The following is a 20,795-nucleotide window of genomic DNA, read 5'->3' as shown; positions in this document are numbered from 1 at the left end:
CTCAATATCGCTCATCATCAGGGAAATACAAATCAAAACCACACTGAGATACTACCTTGCACCGGTGGCTAAAATTAACAACTCAGGAAAAAACAGATGTTAGCAAGGATATGGAGAAAGGGGAACACTCTTGCACTGTTGGTGGGAATGCAAACTAGTGCAGCCATTATGGAAAATAGTGTGAAGGTTTTTCAAAACGTTAAAAATAGAATTACCATATTACCCAGCAATGGCACTACTAGGAATTTATCCAAAAGATACAAGATTGATGATTTATAGGGTACATGTCCCCCAATGTTTATAGAAGTGCTGTCAACAATAGCCAAGTTGTGGAAAGAGCCCAAATGCCCATCAACTGATGAATGGATAAAGAAGATGTGGTGTGTACACACACACACACACACACACACACACACACACACTGGAATGCTACTTGGCAATGAAAAAGAACAGTTGGATTCTATGAAAATGGGAGAGTATAAGCACCATGAGGACAAAAATTCATGTCTTCTGTTCATTGTTGTGTCTCCAGCACCCTGAAGGTGTTTGGCACATAGTAATGCTCAATAAATTTCTGTTAAATGAATAAATGAAATGAGAAAACTTCCGAAGCCACCTTTCCCTCCCCTTCTAATAGCTCCCTGGAATGGGCAATAGACAAGAACAGAATTATGTGTACAGATTGTGCAAGTGTGTGTGTATGTGTTGAGAGATGAAGGATAAAACCTTAATAAATGTGATGAAATCAGAATTCTATACCTCTTGGTAACACTGCCTACATAATTCTCACTGACATCTGACATCTCAAAAGAGCCTAGCTATTTAATTTTGACAAAATGACTCATCCCAGAATGAAAGTTTTCCTATAACCATAAATGATATATTGGAAAAAATATTTTTTTTTCTCATCACTGTGAATGACAAAGATTACTTTTTAGGTTTATAATGTCTACGGAAGGTGTCACTCATATTTTATTCAGTATGAATTGGATTGTCAATGAATGCTATTTTCTTGAAGCTTTGAACTGTATCTCTGATGTCAAATCATCAGTCACCTGCAGGAAGCTATTCCAGAATTGTTCCAAAGGAAACATATCGTTTAACCCAGCCTCAATAATTCAAGTAAACTTGCCATTTGGGGCATGCTCAGAGGATTGCATTGCCCTGATGGTGATAATGTTCGATAGAAGGTAATTATTGAAATGGTGGTAAAGACTCAGGGTTGATTGTGTAGTCAACAATTGTGTCAGTAATCAATGATTTTTGTGAATGGGATGGATTGACTGGTAATTATAAAAGTTGGTGATAATATTCAGTAATCAGATCATAAAATGCCATCTTAGATGTCATCCAGCAGACATTCTGTCTCAGTACCTCAAGAGAAGTAGTCTATTATAATTGTTAAGAATGGGGGTTGGAGAACTATGGCCCAGGAGGTCAAATAGGCTCACCACCTGATTTTGTAAATAAAGTTTTATTGGAACATAGCTATGCCCATTTACGTAGGACTTTTCTATGTCTGCTTTTGTGCTACAACAGCAGACTTGAGTAGATACAATAGAGACTGTATGGCCTGCAAAGCCAAAGTAGTTACTATCTGGCCCTTTACAAAGGGCCTGATCCCTGGTTGAAACCATAGGTTTTAGAGACTTAGGCAGATCTGCGGTCCAATCTAGGTCCTGCCATTTAGGAACTGAATGAATTTGGACAAGTCACTTAACGTCTTTGAGTTTGGGGTTTCTCATCTCTACCATGTGGTCAGTAATACTGGCCCTTTATTTTTCACCTGCAATTCATCTCCTCCCTCCAAAATTTTTTTTTATAAACTAAAAAAGAAAACTATTGTAAAGACAGAGGGAGGTGGTAAATTTTGGTGCCAAAATTCATTTGGTGACAAAACCTGAAGTGAACTGACATAAAACTATTTCTAATCTATTTCTAATTATCTACCTATCATCGAAAAATCTATGTACCCATCACCTAATCAGTCTATATCATATTAATCAGAGGACACTAACAGATATATCAGTACTTCCAAATCTTAGTGGCTTAGCACCTTATCATCTCACTTGTCACTCACACACAGTGAAATAAAGAGGAGAGGGGCTCTGTTCCATGCAGTCATTCTGAGATCTGAGCTCCTTCCCCTTTGTTGCAAAGCCAACTGAAATATGTGACCTCATAGTCCCCACAGATGGGAAAAGAGGAAGGCGATGTGGTCACTTCCACCCATATCCCATTGATGAAATCTCAGTCATGGCTCCACCTACTTGGAGGACAGCCTGGGATTATGGCCTACTGGTGTGATCAGAAGCACATGGACATTGGTCATCGGTAGCAGTCTCTGCCATGTTTATCATTTATCATATTTTCGCTGCACAAACATTACACATTTGATTATAGCACCCTGCGGACCCTGCTGGAGACACTAAATAATATGGAACAGTATATGCCTGGCATTACCTGACTAAATCTGAAAGGCTCTGAATGATAAAACTCAGCTGGCTTTGAGGATTTCAGATGACGGACTGGAGATCTACATGACACCTCTCTGCTAGGACAGGATAGTTGCTAAGAGATGCATTCTGGGACCAAACTGCCTTGATTTTGAATCCTGGCTCTCCTACTTTCTAGCTGTGTGACCTAGGGCAGGCTGCTTAACTTCTCTGTTCATCCCTTTCCTCATATGCTAAAAAAGGAGATAATAATAATGCCTATGAAAATGAAGTTAGTACATGTAATACAGCCAGCACAGTTGCCTGACTTATATAAGCTCAAATGAGTTCTAAGCAAGAGTCAGTTATTATTACTATATGCAGCTATTATTATTGTTAATGCCATTTTTAAATAGTATAGTAACTGACACACGGTAAGTGCTTATCATATAATTAGCTGCGGAACGATCTTTCGTAGCATCATGGAAAGAACAACCGTCTACCTTTGATTGAATATGTTCAGTGAAATGATTATTGTTTAACAAGATGACCAGTGTAATTATTAATTAATTGGCTTTGTTAGAAAAATTTCCTGTGTAATAACGGCTATGGCTAACATCTAATAAATATAGAGCATGAATTTGGTGCCAGGCACTAAGCCAAGCCCTTTACTGACATTATTACTTTTTCATGTTCATACTCCCCTATAAAGTAGCTTTGCTTGCTGGTATTTGACAGAGATGAACACTAAGGCCTACAGAGTTTATTTTACTTATTTATTTATTTTAAAAATATTTATTTATCTTGAAAGAGAGAGGGAGAGAGAGAGAGCACAAGCGGGAAATGGGTAGAGAGAGAGGGAGACAGAGAATCCCAGCTGCACGCTGTCAGCACAGAGCCTGATGATTGGCTCAAACTCACAAACCTTGAGACCATGACCTGAGCTGAAGCCGAGAGTTGGACACATAACCAACTGAGCCACCCAGGTGCCCCAAGGCCCAGAGAGTTTAAACACTCAGCCTGGGATCTGACAGCCACTGAATGGCAAAAAGAGGATTGGACCAATTCACAGCTAGGTCCAGATGCTATCCCCCTCCCACATCTTATTCACTCTGTCCTTTGGGTTTAAGCAAATTCAGGAGAAAACTTCTTTTCTCTTTATTACAGAATCAGAATGGTCTCTGCTATGCTTCCCAGAATGCCACTGCTACTCAAAATACATTCATTGCTGAATCATTTCTGTTGTACAGAGACTTTCCAGGTAGCTGATCAATTGAAGAAAAATAATTACAATAGCCTGGTGTTAAATTTGATTTTGGTTTAACATTTATTAATTCAGCCATTAGTTTGTTCTTAAAGAAAAAGACATATTACCAACACACTTATAATATATATTCATTACAACTAATTTCCAAATTATAATCAACATTCATCACAATTACCAGCATTTTACATAAATATTATAATAGCAATGTTGTGCACAGTCCCATATCATTAACACCAGACTAAATTTACATGTGAAATTGGATACAACATGCTATAGGTAATTGATTGTACATTTCTGATATGTAAGTAACTTTGAGTAATGAAATCGTTAGTATTTTTTGCCCTACTCAGTTTTTGCAAACTCATTTTGATTTCATTAGGTGAGTGGGAGCCATTGTCTTCTATATTATCACTAAACTAAGGCTGCACCAGAATGAATCTTGGTGAAGTGTCGCAAATGCTAACACGAGATTATCATGGGGTGATCCTAAGCTGCCATCCATGGAAGAAATGTTACAGATGCTGTCCATGACATTGTCACATGTCTCCCACATGCTCAGCTACTGCTGTCTTCTACTCTTCTCCTGGTTGTGATATTTCTTGGTTAAGTTACAATAGATGACATGTTCAGTTTCCTGGCCCAGGGTCTTCATTCTCGGTGCACTAGGTTAGCACAAGTACCTAGTATATTTGAGGAGGCACTTTGCTCCCCTGAGAACTCTGCCCCTGGCTCCACTGACTGAGTGCTATCTCTGAAGGCGGTGCTTTCTTCTTTCATCCTGATTCCACAAAGTCCCTGCTCCCAGATAGCTGGCGATGCCCACATTGACTTTCCCCCTTCTAAACATGACAGATTTTGTTGAAATGTAAGTCTACCAATTTTATTTTGGTATCTCTTGAACTCATCTCTTCCTTATCTCCAATGCCTTAATTGTAGTTTGGGCTTACATCAGCTCCAGCCAGGATTCTTGGATTATAGAGCTGTTAAGTGAACTTCTTGTTTCTGGGAACATAGCCCTGATCCCATAACTTCGCTGCTGAAAATTCCTCAAGGACTCCTCACCTCCCACAAGAGAATCCAGCCTCCTTAGCCTCCTGCCTCTGCCTCCTCATCCAGTTTTCCTTTTTGGGCCTTTTCCTTTGTATTCTAACTTCTAGGTGATTTACAGTTGCTTCCCCTTCATTCCCAGGCCTCTGTCTCTGCCTCTGCCTTACTCCCTGCTTCTTCCCATTCTGAGCCCTTATTCTATTAACCAGCTTGTGCTTGTCCTTTACACCTGATTCATCAAGTCCACAGGCAGGCTTCCTTGACACAGCCTTATCAGTACCTTTCCTTGTTGATTTCATTCATCACCTGCTTTCCTTTAACATGGCACTCACTGAAATTTCTGCTCATATGTAAGATGTACCGCCCTCTACTCCCCAAAAGTGTACCACTCCCAATTAACTTGTTTCTGTTATATATATTAATGATTTTGCATCCAATTCCAATGTAGGTGTGTGTGTGTGTGTGTGTGTAATTTCTCCATACCGCCAAACAATTCTTTAACACCAGCTGGGTGTCCTACTACTTAACTCAATTCTGACCCTTTCTACCTGGAGATATAACCAGATCCCACAGGTTAAGGGCTCAGTCCTACAAGACTGACCTCCCCCCAGTTCAGATGCTAAATGCAAGTTCAGGTGTCATCTGTGCTTCTGACTGATGGTGTTTGAAAAAGATAAACAAAACTGACAAACTCATAGCCAGGTTAAGAAAAAAAGAGAAAGACTCAATACAAAAAATCAGAAATGAAAGGGGAAACATTACAACGAATGCTACAGAAATGAAAAGAATCATAAGAGACTACTATGAACAGTAGACTGGATGGCCTAGAAAAAAATGGATAAGCTCCTAGAAACATACAACTTGCCAAGACTGAATAATAAGAAATAGAAGGTCTGAACAGGCCTATAACAAGGAGATTGATCAGTAATCAAAAATCTCTCAACAAAGAAAAACCCAGGACCAGATGGCTAAACTGGTCAATTCTGCCAGACATTTAAAGAACTAATACCAATCCTTTTCAAACTTTCCAAAAAATTGAAGAGGAAGGAATATTTCCAAACTCATTTATGTGGCCAGCAGTACCCTGAAACCAAAACTGGAGAAAGATATCACAAGAAAAGAAAACTACAGGCCAATATTCTTGATAAATATACATGCAAAATCATCAACAAATTCTAGCAAACTGAATCTAACAGCATATTAAAAGGATCATACAACATGTCCAAATAATATTTATCCCTTGGATGGAAAGATGGTTCAACATATAAAAGTCAGTTAATGTGATATAACACAGTAACGGAATAAAAAGGAAAATCACTTGATCATCTCAATAGATGCAGAAAAAGCATCTGACAAATTTTAACCCTCTTTCATCATAAAAAGAAAAAAAAAAAACCTCTCAATGAACCAGGAATAGAAGGAAAGTATCTCCACATAATAAATAAATGTATGACAAGCCCAGAGCTAACATAATGCTCAATGATGAAAAACTGAAAGCTTTCCTCCTGAGATCAGGAGCAAAGGAAGGATGTCCAATACTGACACTTCTATTCAGTATAGTATTGGAAGCCCTAGCCACAGAAATTAGGCAAGAAAAAGAAATCGGATGACTTGATATTATATAAAGAAAATCCTAAAGATCACACTAAAAACTTTTAGAACTAATAAATTCAGTAAAGTTGCAAGATACAAAATCACATACAAAAATAAGTTGTGTTTCTATACACCAACAATTTCTGAGGAGGAAATTAGGAACAATCTCATTTATAATAGCATCGAAAAGAATCAAAAAGAATATAATAAAAAATAGGAAATAATAGAATAGGCTTAATTTTGTGAAAATATTCATACTACCCAAAGTTATATGCAGATTCAATGCAACGCTATCAAAATACCAAGTGGTACTTTTTACAGAAATAGAAATAAACAATTCATATGGGACCACAAAAGACCATAAATATCCAAATCAATACTAAGAAAGAACAGGGCTGGAGGGATCACAATTCCTGATTTCAAAGTATGTTACAAAGTTATACTAATGAAAACAGTATGGTACTGGCGCAGAGACAGACATATAGACCAAGGAACAGAATAGGAAGCTTAGAAATACATCCATGGATACACGGTCAACGGATAATTGACAGGGTGCGAAGAATACACAATGGGGAAAGGAAAGCGTAGTTTCTTCAACAAATAGTATTAGGAAAACTGAATATCCACACTGAAAAAAATGAAATTCCATCCTTACCCAATCCTATACACAATTATCAATTCAAAATGGACTGAGGACTTAAACATAAGACCTGAAACCATAAAACCCATAGAAGTAATAAACACAGTGGAAAGACTTCATGATATTGGTCTTGGCAATGATTTCATGACTATGGTTCTAAAAGCACAGGCAAAAAAAGTAAACAAGTGGTATGACATCAAACTAAAAGCTTCTGAGTCTCAAAGGAAACAATCAATGGACTGAAAAAGCGACATACACAATGAGGGAAAATATTTGGAAACCATATATCTGATACAGGGTTATCTCCAAAATATATAAGAATCTATTCCTTCATCTCAGTAGTAAGCATCTAACAACCCAGTAAAAACATGGGCTGAAGATTTGAACATACATTTCTCTGAAGATATACAGATGGCCACCAGGTATGTGGAAGAATGCCTACCATCACCAATCATCAGGGAAATGCGAATAAAAAACACAATGAGATATCACCTCACACCTATCAGGATGGCTATTATCAAACAAATGAAAGACAAGAGGTGTTGATGAGGATGTGGAGAAATCGGAAAACTTACACACTCTTGGTGGGAATGCACAGCTGTGAAGCCACTATGTGGAAACCAGTATGGTGATTCCTCAAAAAATTAAAAATATAAATGCCATGCGATCCCACTTCTGGGTATTTACCCAAAAGTATTGAAATCAAGATCTTGAAGAGATACTAGAGTCCCATATTCATTGTGGTTCTATTCACGATAGCCAAGATGTGGAAGCAACATACATGTCCGTAGATGAATGAATAGATAAAGAAAATGTGGTTTATACATGCAATGAAATGTATTATCCTTAAAAAGAAAAAAAGTCTGTAGTATGCAACAACATGGATGAAACTGGGGTCATGCTGAGTGAAAGAAGCCATCACAGAAAGACAAATATTATATGAATCCACTTATATGAGGTATCTACAATAGTCAAATTCAGAGAATGGAAGGGTGGAATGGTGGTTGCCAGGGACTAGGACAGGGGGAAATGGGGAGTTACTTGCTGACTGACATAAAGTTTCAGTTAAGCAAAATGAATAAGTTCTAGAGATCTGCTGTACAATATTGTACCTATAGTCAACAATAATGTAATATACTCTTAAAATTTTGTTCAGAGGATAGATCTCATGCTCAATATTTTATAATAATAATAATAATCATAATAATAATAAATAGAAGTCTCAAAAAGCAAAAACAAGTTATTAAACCACCAAATTCAAAATTTCCCAGGAAATAAGACCAAATTTCTTTCAGTGTGTCTAAAGTCGAATCATATACATATATATATATACATATATATATTCACATATACATTATATATATGTGTGTGTATATATATATATAGATGTATATAAAAATTCTAAGACTTACCTCAAAACTCACAGCTCCATTGTGGTCCGTATCAAATGCATTAAACAGAAAATGTGCGTACGTTGTAGAGTCTGAAATGTTGAAAAGGGAGTATCGTTAATGCAGCAAGCACTTCAATAACCTACAGAAGACTGGCTTAGCATGCCCAAGGCTCCTTCTATTTGGAAAAATTTGCTCTGTCTCCTCTCCTTGTGCTTTCTTCCCAGCTGCCCACCTTCTTCCAGTAGCAGATTGTGATTTGAGATTCATGGGAGTCAGCTCTCCACAACCCAGGGCATTGATGATACACATTCTCTGCAAGTTTCTGGCTGGAAATGCTCTGAACACTTGGGAGTCTTGGGTGTATTCCCGGCACTAAGATGAGTAGGTGGTGTGAGGGCGAAGGGAGATGCGTCTGAAAATTGTTAAGTGCTCGTCAGGAGCTACGCCTACAGTAAAATAATAAAGATACTAATAGTGAGACACACATGAGTTGGTATTTTTAGTGTTGTTATTGTGAATGTGTTCATCAGTTTTACAACTCAGATAAAGACGGGGACTCAGAGAGGTTGAGAAACTTGCCTAACGTCACACAGTCGATTAAGGAGCAACGTGAGACACAACTGAGTCCTTCTGACTGGAAAATCAGGCTAACCCATGGCCAGTGAAGTGGCCTGATGAACTGGGTAGTTTCTGTGGCCATCGTGGGAGTGAGTGGTTCTGAGGGTCCCTGAGCCCTGGGTGGGGTTCACGGCTCTGGGACAGTCAGTCCCCTCAGCACCTCACAAGGCTGCCTGACAACTCTGAAGTACTCTGAAATCCAATGTTTCCACTTAGCTTGCTTCTAGTGGGTTTTCCCTCTAATTTTTCCTTCTTTCCCTTCTACTTTTTCTCTGCTGTCTCCCTTCAGAGCTTTCTGCTTTTCATGGTAAAATTATATTTTTTCTTACTGTTTTCTTTTCTTAGTGCAGTTTTAATTTTTCAGTGCTTCTGTGTTTGACCCTTGATCAAATTTACTTGATTATTTTAAATGTTTCATCTCATGGTTTTAGCTTTTCCCTTAACCTTTTTTATATTAAAAAAAAAAAGTTGTAACCTTTAAGCTCATTGGCTCTGGCTTCTTTATCTTCTGTTTAAAATCTCCACTCTTTCTATTTTATAACTTCTAACCTTTATTTTTACTGGGCTTGAACAAAACTTCTATTCACCTTTTCCTTTATAAATTGCTTTTCTAAAAGCAGGTCTCAAGCACCCATGGCCCACTTATGGATGGTTTATCGTGAATGCTTCACCCAGCGGTAAATGCTATGGAAGCTCATATCTTTCATAAGGTAGACGGTACACTGCCTCAGTTTCTCAATACAAAAAAACCACTTATTTTAGAACATATGAATCATCAACACAGTTTTCTATGAACTAAGCCAGGACCAAAAATTGGTTCTAAATAGTATGTCCCATCATTGTATCTCGAGTGGATATTCACATAGTATTGATGAGTTGCAGAAAGAAATCCTTTTGAATATGGATTATAACCAAAGGTTCGGTTCTAATCAATTTAGTGCCATTGCTAGGAAGTTCCATGATAGAGTTATCAAGAACTGACAGCCCATTTTTTATTTACAAAGTTGTTTCGCTCTCCACGGTTCTTTGACACAGACTTCTTGAACTATTTAGTGTCCTATGGTGACATAAGTTGACAGGTGGTGTGTTAAACTTACTTTCGGGGGAGAGAGAAAGAGGTTCTGTATATTTTATAACGAGCTTCATTAAGCAGGTCTCCTGGTATCCTGTTTAGACAATCAGGGTAAATGCCTTTACCTTAGCAAGCAGAAGTCAACATGAATAATGGTTCAAAACAAATGATGTTGGCGATTTTTTTTTTTTTAATTAAAAAAAGAAGCTATCACGAACGTACAATTATTAGCCTTCTTCTTAAATGGGGTCACTCTAGCTTTAAAGCCTGACATGTGGGACATATAGTCTCGAGGTTTGCTCTGATGTGGTACAGAGGACTCCTTGTTCCTCTAAATGAACTTTGGCTGGTTTCCCAGCTCAGATATACCATGCAGACAGCAGTCATTACTACCGTAGTGAAGTCAGAGTGAAGTCAGGTTTGAATTTCAGGTCTCCCAAATTATTAACCGCACGGCTTTGGGAAAGTTGTTTAACCTCTCTGGGACTCCAGTTCCTCATCTACAGAATAACCACACCAGTATGTACTTCATAGGGCCATCATAAAAAGATTAAATGAGATACCACATGCAAAGTGCTTACAATCGTCCCAGGCACATAATAAATGTTCAATAAATAGTATCTGTTATAATTATCCTTTCAAAGCCACCTGAAATAAATATGAGTAATTTTTTACAGATATAGTACATTTCCACCTGAAGAAGTTCTTGTGTTCTTGTGAAATCTCTACTGCGTGTCTAGGTGACTGACATTCTAATCTGATGCAACTTCACACTCTATAAAGACCAATAGAAGCAAGTGTGTCATGAAGGGCGTTGCAGCTTCTGATGGAGTTTGGATTTTTTCCGACAGGCATTTGGTGATTGTGAAAGTTTCTGAAGAAGGGGAGTGATGTTCTGAGCTTTGACTAGACAAGAGGAAGGATCTGAGGCACTGGGAGCATCTGGCTGGGCACAGAGGTGGATGAATGAAGAAAAGGGACGCTGTCCACAAAAAACTTCTATGTCAACTTTCATCTTATTATTTTTTTTTTTAAGATTTAAAAAAAAATGTTCTTTTTTTTTTTTTTTTTTTTTTTTACTTTATTTTGAAAGACAGCATGCAAGCAGGGGAAGGCAGAGAGAAAGGGAGAGAGAAAATCCCATGCAAGCGCTGTGCTGTCAGTGCAGAGCCCCACACGGGGCCTGATCCCACGAACACTGAGATTATGACCTGAGCCGAAATCAAAAGTCAGACACTTAACTGACTGAGCCACTCAGTCGCCCCTTATTATTGTTCTTTTTGGGTAAATATTTCCTAAGATGGTGAATAACTGGCATCCTCGATTCTAGATTTCAGTGCAATTTGGGACTCAAAAGATATAACATTGATCTCTCTTCTCTCCACATGACCTGATGGGCTTTCTTTGGCCACGTTTCCTTACAGATAACAAAAAAACAGTTACTGAGTTTGACATGTTGAGAATGCCTCAGTTTCTTTACAATCTTACTGGTGAAGTTGAAAAAATGTGGAAATTTTATAGTTGGGGGACAAAATTTACCTTCCTTCGGATAGGAAGGTATCCTGGATTCTATGTAGTTATCTACATTTAACAAAGGTGGAAAATAGGAACGGGTACCATTAGTAACTTAGCTACGGTCACCTAGTTAGTTAATGCTAGAGTTGGTAACGACATCAAGACATTCCAACACGAATTCTGAGAAACAAAGGATGTTAGGAAGAATAAAGGATGCTAGAAAGAAAACTGAAGACTCCTTTGTTCCACATTTTATAGATGTCTTAAAAGTATTGTTCTACAATTTACAGAGGAACAACCTGAGGCCCAGAGAAATACACCATTTGAGTCATATGCCTTGGTGGAGACTCAGTCTATCCACAAACCCAGGACTCAACTTAGTCTAGTGAATTTAACCCAACTATTTCCAGACCACACCGATAATACCAACTAACCCCTTGATTAAAAAAGCCATCAATGCACATACATTTCAGAGAATTTGAACAAATGCAGTTGGTTATCATGTTCCAGGTCTGTGGATTGAAATCAATCTGGTTGATTTTCTTCTTCCTACTATAAATTGCTACTCCCACTTGAATTCAAGCATAAGGTACAAAATTAGTTTAATGCATTTGAATATATGATTCATGCACTGTTACTGAGGTAAGCCAGCTTCGTATACATGAATAGTAGTTTCTGTTTAATAAGGCCTCTGTAAATCACCCTGAAAATTCTTAAAAATATTGTCCTAGGTACAAGAAGGATATGCAGTGAGTGGTGTAATTAAAAAAAATCTTTGTACCTCTTGACCCCATCTAAGTGCCTCAAGAGCCTTGTATACAGTGACTGCTCAATAAGTGTTTATTGGCTGAAGTCTTCAGACTGGAACTAATTCATCTGCTCCTTCTACAGCTATCAGGTGCCTGGTATAGGCAGAGTAAATGCAAAATCTCCACTACATGAGGAGGAGTAGCCCAGGAAACTGAACTTTTCACGAGCTTTTAGAATGCTCCGTGAGCTGAGAGCTTCCCAAAGCTTCCACTGTACATGGAGTCGAAAAGGCATTGCTGTAACAAGACCAGTAACAGCTCCAACCAGCCATTCATTTCCTCTCAGCTTGGTTTATAGGGGGCCCACTTTATTCCCCACAAACAAGCGGCTTCCGTTCAGGTCAGTTGTGCCGACATCCAGAACACCACACCAGTTGTGCTTGGAAAGCCATCTGGCTAAGCAGTAGAGAAAACTGGGAGCCTAACACAATACAAATTGTAGCAGGTTCTGTGGATAAGACAAAGTATTTTCCTGGAGGAAACGGTGAGACATTGTGATTTATGGACCCATCATTGTTAGCGCTCATACGGAGAAACCTGCTGCTTTTAGACCAAAATACATGGCTCTATAGAACCGTGAGCATGGCCAGAACATGAATTTGTCTGCCATCAGAGATTATGCTCTTCCTCGGGACATTTCCCTTTTTCTAGCCGCGCTGCAAGATACAATTTGCGTTGCGGTGTTAATTTCTTAGATTGTAAGTCATGATTCTTCAAGTTATGTCACTTCCTTCAGTAATGGCTGGTACTTTTAGATTTATCCATTCAATTAACATGAATAATCAAAGAATTTTTAAGAAAGCAAAAGTGATTTTTCCTCAAATCCCTTTAGATTTGGTAAGAAGAATCATTTACAAAGGATTGTGCTTAAGTAGATGTTCTCCAATGCCAAAATGCTATTTTTCAAATAAAGATAAATTTTTAATGTGGAACTCTATCCTATTTGTAGCATGTAGTAACTTTCATTTGAGATAATAAAAAGTAAAGAATTCCTTTTGTGCTTGGTGCTTTGATATTACTGTTCATCAATATGCGGACAGACACTTAGGTATAATGTAAACATGATTTTTCTTCAAAAACTCCATGGTTTTTAAATAACTTAGAAATATGTTAATGAAATGATATTCCAAGTTCTTTGTTAATGCAGACAATGGGCCCATCGCAATCTAGGCATCCAGCCCCATGACTAATAGCTGTCTGTGGGTTGTTACTAATGAGAAGGGGTAAGGGGACTGGTCCTGATGAGAGATCCAAATTCATGTAATAACAGGTCACCTTGTGTTTTCTCAGAATTCTAATTTAATTCTTTTTAAAGGGCCATCTTAAATGAAAATGTCTATTTTGACAATTCATGCGTAAAATTGTTTTTAACCCCCTAAAATATCGAAAACTAAAAGAGAACCTAATTTGTGTCTGAAAAGAGCTAATATTTAAGTGTTCTATACTTTCAAAATGCCTTTTGCAAGTGTTCTTCCGTTGTCCCATTACAGCCACCATTTGAGATGCACGTCATTCATTCATTCATTCATTCATCATTTGTGCAATCATCCCTGCACATTTTCTCTTATTTATACTATATGTGTCAAGGGTGATTACTTGTCAGTCACTGTCCCACCACCCGTGGATATGGCAGCAAATAAAACACAAAACCCTTTGGTCCCTCTTACTAGTGGGGAAAGAGACAATAAACAACAAAAATAGGTAAAATATGTATTATTAGGTGTTCTTGAGTGCTAAAGAGAAACATAAAGCCGGTGTGGAGAGAATTTAAGGGGTTGTGGTTTATGATAGGGTGGCTAGGGAAACTCTTGCTGAGAAGGTTGCATTTGATTTTTTTTTTAATGTTTTTTTTTGTTTTTTTTTTGAGAGAGAGAGAGAGAGAGAGAGGGAGACAGGCAGACAGACAGAGCGTGAGCAGGGGAGGGGCACAGAGAGAGGGAGACAAGAATCTGAAGCAGGCTCCAGGCTTCGAGCTGTCAGCACAGAGCCCCACCTGGGGCTTGAAGTCCTGAACCGGAAGATCATGACCTGAGCCAAAGTCAGATGCTTAACCAACTGAGCTACCCAGGCGCCCCAAGAAGATTGCATTTGAATAAAAGCAAAGGTGGTGGGACATTGAGATGGAAAAATAATCCCAGGCAGAGGGACAAACAAATTCAAAAACCCTGAGGCAGCAGCATGACTGGTGTGCGGTGGGGACAGCAGGGAAGCCAGTGTGGCTGGAACATAGTGAGTCCTTTAAGGGGTGTGGGATGAAGGATGAGGCAGAGAGGGAGCAGGAGACCAGGGATTACAACTTGTGGACCACTGTACAGGCTGTGGCTTAGGCTCTGATGCGACGGAAGGTTCCGAGTAGAGCAGTGACCAGAGCTGATTTATGCTGAACAGGATTACTCCGGGTCATGTTAGGAAACCCCCCTGCTGGGGGAGCCAGAAAGAGTCAGAATCAGAGACTAGTTTAGAAACTATTGCAGTTACCTTGGCATGAGATGATGGAGCTCCTTTAAGCGGGAAGCAATAAAAGATGATGACAAGGAAATGGATGAACTTCTCTGCACGTTGGTTTCCACATTTATCAAGAAGGCAGAGTCACAGCTAGGGGAGTTGGGAGGTGGGCGCAGTGCATGCCAGGGTCAGGCACGTGTTCGACGCCTCACAGATGGTAACTACTTCAGCCTAGGTCGGTTTACCTGGAGAGATTGCTTTCTATTTCCTCCCTGTCCATCAGCTGGTGTGGTTGTGCCTGAAGGTGCTCTTGTAATGCTGGGATTTGAAGCCTAATCTTCCCTGTACACCTTACGTCAACATTTCCCATCTCCTCCATTAAACTAGAACATTCTTTTGGACAGGTACCACACCTTATTGCTCTTACATTACCAGCACCTAACACATAGCTGGGCACACAAGAGACTGTGTAACAAGTTTGACCAGGCCTCCTGTTGAATGACCAAAGGAGAACCTGCAAGGTCAAATGGCAAGTTTCCCACTCATCCCTAACACGTATGTGTTATCATTATGCTTTCCTTGTTTATTTTCCATTTAAAATAATATTTAGAGGCGTGCGTGGGTGGCTCAGTCAGTGGAACATCCAACTCCTATCTTGGCTCGGGTCATGACCTCTGGCTGTGCGATGGATTCCCGCAAAGGCTCTGCACTGAGTGTGGAGTCTGCTTGGGATTCTCTATCCCTCTCCCTTTGCCCCTCCCCCCTCTCTAATAATGATAATAACAACAACAATGTTATTATTACTATTATTTAGAGTGATATTAATTTTCTCAGACGTAGGGAGAGAGGTGATAGTAAGAGGTCCTAAAAGAGAAAGGGCAGAAAGAACACTAGGTGAGGTTACAGAAAAATCTAGATTCTAAGCCATACCTGCCACTTAGTGAATGCGTGACCCTGAGCAAACCATTTAGCTGCTCTAAAGCCCAGATTTCACATGTGAAAATGGATGATAATTATATTTGTCCTAATTTTCCGTGTGCAGAGAATCAAATGATACCTATAACGCACATTAAAGAGCTTTGTGGCATTTCTAGGACCAAGCCATCGTAGTCCAAAAGTGCTTGTGCATTTGATAGCCATAGTCTGAGGCACACAGTAATACTACTTTCTGCGTGCAACTGAAGAGTGAAATCCTGGATATTTGACAACTTGTAAGTAGCTCACTTTTATGATATATTGGAAATTATACGCACTCGTATGCTGTGTATTAACTCTTTTACATAGCGATTAAAAATGTAGAATCATGCCATAAAAGCTTAAACCATACTCAAGATTGCAAGCATAATTCTAATGGAGAGTATGTTAACAAGTCCACATTTGCACTTACCTCCCTGTGGAAAGAACTGTGAGTAAATCTCTTTGAAGGTTTCTTCATTAACAACACCACTGGGACATTCCTAAAGAAAGTCGTAGAGAAGCAATATGAGCAAAGTGTTCATAAAACTGATTTTTTGCACATTTTGAAACAGAACTCTCTTTGCTTTGCTGTGCAAAGCAGCACCAAGGAAGTTAACCACCCATCCATGTTTTTCAGAGGATAAAAGGACACAATAAATTTCTCTTTGTTCCAGTTCTCACAGAATGAAAAAATATTACAGATGTAAAAATCTTTGCATATTATAAATATTAAAGCTGGTCTGACACATTAAAGAACACACTGCTGCTTTTAAGAACACATATGCTTATTATCAACAAGGTAAGAGAAAATTACATTGTTTTTCCTAGAGCAATGATTGCAAGATGATTTGATATGCTCTTTGTTGGATTTTGGTGCTGTGTTCCTCTGGCAATTTGCTGGACCCACATAATCTGTAGTTCAGGGAGAAAATGGTGTGCTCCATTTGCTCTAAGATGACCCAAGCAGGAATAGTTCCTAATTTCTGTCAACAGTTTGTTCAGGAGTGCATAATAACATGGATTGTAACAAATGACCTTGAGTGAAACAGGACCTCAAGATATGTTTAATTTCTGGAGAGGAGGGTCTGAAAAGAGGTCTCAATGTAAAGATTTCCCTTTTTTGACCCATGGGTGGAGTTATTCAAGACTGATGGATACTGACCTTGGGAACTCTACTAATGTCAGATCACTGACCTGGTGGGACCAGAAGAAAAGGCTACCCCTCCCAGGGTAGATTAGGCATTTTCTACAAAAGGAACTAAAATCTAAGATTTTAGTTTGTGCTGAAAATGGGGACTAAATAAAGATCTTAAACAAAGATGAGGGCAAAACTTCTTCCACTCTCTGGAGTTAAAGAATGGTCTGGTCAGGAATCTGATGTGTAGCGACCCCTCGAGCAGCGAACACTGACAATCATGTGATCATGTGACATCACGTCACATGTGGGATGTTAATTGTACATTGAATGTGTGGAAGTGAGAAGCTCTGTCCCATCTTTTTGAGCAGCTTCTCATGGACAGTCCCGTATTATCTGAGCTCTCTTGCTTTTGGACTCATGGTGCTCCTATGCTGCCTGGCTCTCCCCAGGATTCATGGGGGAGCATCAGAGGTGTGCTAACTTCCCTGCCTTTACACAGGAATATTCTGTGTACTTTAAATTTGACATTGTTCCTGGGATCCTCAAAAATCATCTGATGTGGTTTTAAAGCTTCTCTTAACCCTTAAAATCACTGTCCCCTCATGAATAAACTTGATTTATTAACTTGATCTTTCTTTATTCCAATGAGCCAGTTACAGCTGTAACGTGTTTTACATGAGAAGTTTTCTATTTTCTCTCATTCATTGGTTTGAAAGGTAGGGCCTTTGATATATGAACACAATTTAAAATAATGGTTTCAATGTGAACTTGTGTTTACAGAGCTTGTCAATGCATATTTCTCCCATTTGAATGTTATAATAAACCTATAACTTAGGTATCTACATTCACTGAAGCAGAACTGGAGGTTCTGTGGTCAAGTTCCCTTTTAATCAGCTAGCCAATAGGGGAGCTGGAATGAGGGCTTGAGATTTTCCTGATTTTCCCACAAGATTTGGGATTAGATGACCCTTCTAAAAATAATCACCCCCCCAAGGACCTAAGAGGATTTGAGCAAAGAAAAGACAATCAAAAACGAATGAGAAGAGAAGCAAGTGAACTATTACAGTTAATTTTATGTGTCAACTTGTCTGGGTCATGATGCCCAAGTATTTGGTTAAACATTATTCTGGTTATTTCTGTGAGGGAATTTTGGATAAGATTTACAGTTAGATCAGCAAACTTTGAGTGAAGCAGATTGTCCTCCATAATCTGGGTGGGCCCCATATAATCAGCTGAAGGCCTAAATAGAAGAAAGTTGGAATGCCTGGGTGGCTCAGCTGGTTGAGCATCCGACTCTTGATTTTGGCTCAGGTCATGATTTCATGGTTCATGAGTTTGAGACCCACATCGGGGGCTCTCTTCTTCTCTCACTGCACTCTCTGTCTCTCTCTCTCTCTCTCAAAATAAGTAAATAAATAAATAAATAAATAACTTAAAAAGAAGAAGAAGAAAATCTAATCTCTTCTGAGCAAAAGGAAATCCTTCAGCACACTACTTTCTGACCTGATTTGCAACTTCGGCTTTTCTAGGTTCTATGGCAGACTGCCTTTGGACTCAAACTACAACTTTTTCCTGAGCCTCCAGCTTGTCTGCCTCCACCATCAGATTCTGAACTGGCTAAACCACCACAATCATGTGGGCCAATTACTTAAAATAAATCTCTTACTGTTTACATACACATCCCTTGCTTCGGCTTCTCTAGAGGATCCCAACTAAGATATAAATGAACAATCAATGGCTACAATACAAAAGGAAAAAGAAAATGGCATGTATCTAGCTAATCACTCAAAAGTTTTGATTCAATGACTTTCAGTTGGCAGCAACAGAACCAATTTTAAGAGTAAATAAGCACCTTGTAGTCGGGTCCTCTGACACATGGAAATTGTCATTTGTTGGCTGTTTAACTCTGAGCCATCTGCTTGGGGTGGTAAGAAGAGAGCAAATAGATGGCTGTGCCACCAGGTGGCCAACTTGTGGAAGGTCCATCTAGAAACCTACCTGGGAGGTAGACTCTTGCAAGAGATGAAGATGGAAAGTAAAGGGCCATCTGCCCTCAGCAAACTTGTCAGCTGCCTTTGATTGCTAGATGCATTCAGTAGATATATCTTATAACATGAAATCAAATTTAGAAATTGGCTGTCTCAGATTGTTTGTTTTATGTTCCATCACACGAATAAGTCAGATAAAACCCTCTCCGCCCTCTGAAAGCTCTTGGCCAAGTTTCTGGGTGGTCATTCTCACCAGGTGAATTTGTCTTTACCCATCTTGCATTCATTACATTAATTTACATCTTTAACCAATACATATTGTATGCTGATTATTCTCACAGTTCTCAAGGAATTGGGGAAGCAGCAGTATAAACAAGTCAAAGGTCTTGCCCTCATGGGGCCTACATCCAAAAAAAAAAAAAAAAAAAAAAAAAAAGACAAAAGAGATAAAAGGAAATCCACAGAGTCAGGATCTGGTATTTGTTCTAAAGAGTTCTTATGGAAAAGCAATGCATTTTTTAACCTTCAGGTGAGAATGATCAACTAACTTCTAGAAGGCCCTAGTGATTTACAAAATGGTGCAAATGATCTATTCTCTAACTTTTTCCTCATCTCTTTTGTGGAATGGTTTCTGCACAGAAGTAGTATCTCCACCTCTCCATCAAGAATAAATTTGATCAGGCGGTGTATACAACTAAATATATATGATCAACAATGCAGCTATATTAGTAGGTTAACTCTTGTGGCAAACAAGCCCCCAAATATAACAAGTTTAAAAGAATGTGGTGTATTTCTTGATCATCTAACCATCTAACTTGATGGTTCTCTCCAGAATCTTTAAGGGACAGAGACTAATGGAATCTTGGCCATCTTCATGTGGCTTCTAACGTCTGTGATTTTCTCATCCGGAAAGAGAAAACGATCATTGAGGAGTGTCTGTGGGAAGTGTTTATGGGCTAGGTCTCTAAGTGCAGAGTGCTACGCATAATTTCCACTCTCATTTTGTTAGAAATCATTTAATGTCTACCCCAAACAACGAGACAAATCTCACGTGCCCATTCACAGATTTGGTGAATGGTTAGCAGTGTTTGTCTCAGAAGCTTATTTGAAAGATGCTCCATGGGGCACCTGGGTGACTCAGTCGGTTAAGCATCTGACTCTTGATTTCACCTCAGGTCATGATCTCGTCATTGGTGAGATTGAGCCCCAAATCAGGCTCTGCACTGACAGTGCATAGCCTCCTTGGGATTCTCTCTCTTTCCTCTCTCCCTGCCCCCAACCCCTGCTCTCTCTCAAAATAAATAAATAAACTTTAAAAAATGATTATTCTGTCAAAATGTGCAGTCCACAGAAAAAAAAAAAGGAAATAAAATAAAAATTGCCCATATTTATACCACTGTAAAGCTATTTTGGTCATTTATCTACATATATATTAATACGCCACACAAATAAAATTGGGACAATACAAGAATATACTTTGAATCTTATTATTTTTTTAACTTAACAAAACAGCCGGAACATTTTCCATGTCATTATTTTTAATGGCTGCGTAATTATGTGTCCATTGAATTTCCCATATTGTTGGATATTGAGGGGATTTTAGCATTGGGGGACTATATAGGAATAATGATGTAATTAATATTTTAGCACATACATCTGATTGCACCTATGGTTCTTTTTTTTATGAATAATCCAGAAGGAGAATCATGAGACCAGAAGGTTTAAACCATTTTAAGGCTCTTCATATGAACAGCCATATTGCTTTCCAGAAAGACTGCATCAACATATACCACCACTGCTGGTTTAGGAGAAAGCTTCACATCTAGACAGGCTGCTGACCAGAATCACATGGGGATTTGACATGCTCCAAATCCCAC

General features: G+C 38.9%; 1 protein-coding gene across 5 annotated transcripts in view; it reads right to left on the bottom strand.

The window, feature by feature from the left end:
- Nucleotides 1–20,795, bottom strand: part of KCNIP4 (potassium voltage-gated channel interacting protein 4) — a 1,166,197-nt gene that overhangs the window by 17,496 nt on the left and 1,127,906 nt on the right. For all 5 annotated transcript variants that reach the window (XM_045474391.1, XM_045474395.1, XM_045474394.1 and 2 more), the window contains 2 exons: nt 16,223–16,292; nt 8,395–8,465 (listed from right to left, as the gene is read on the bottom strand). In XM_045474391.1, coding sequence (XP_045330347.1) covers nt 8,395–8,465; nt 16,223–16,292 — 141 coding nt within the window. The remainder of the gene's footprint in view (nt 1–8,394; nt 8,466–16,222; nt 16,293–20,795) is intronic.

This window comes from Leopardus geoffroyi, chromosome B1 (genome assembly GCF_018350155.1).
Source record: "Leopardus geoffroyi isolate Oge1 chromosome B1, O.geoffroyi_Oge1_pat1.0, whole genome shotgun sequence".
NCBI lineage: Eukaryota > Metazoa > Chordata > Mammalia > Carnivora > Felidae > Leopardus > Leopardus geoffroyi.
The sequence above is the reverse complement of the archived record's forward strand: the minus strand, read 5'-3'. Positions and strand labels throughout refer to the sequence as shown.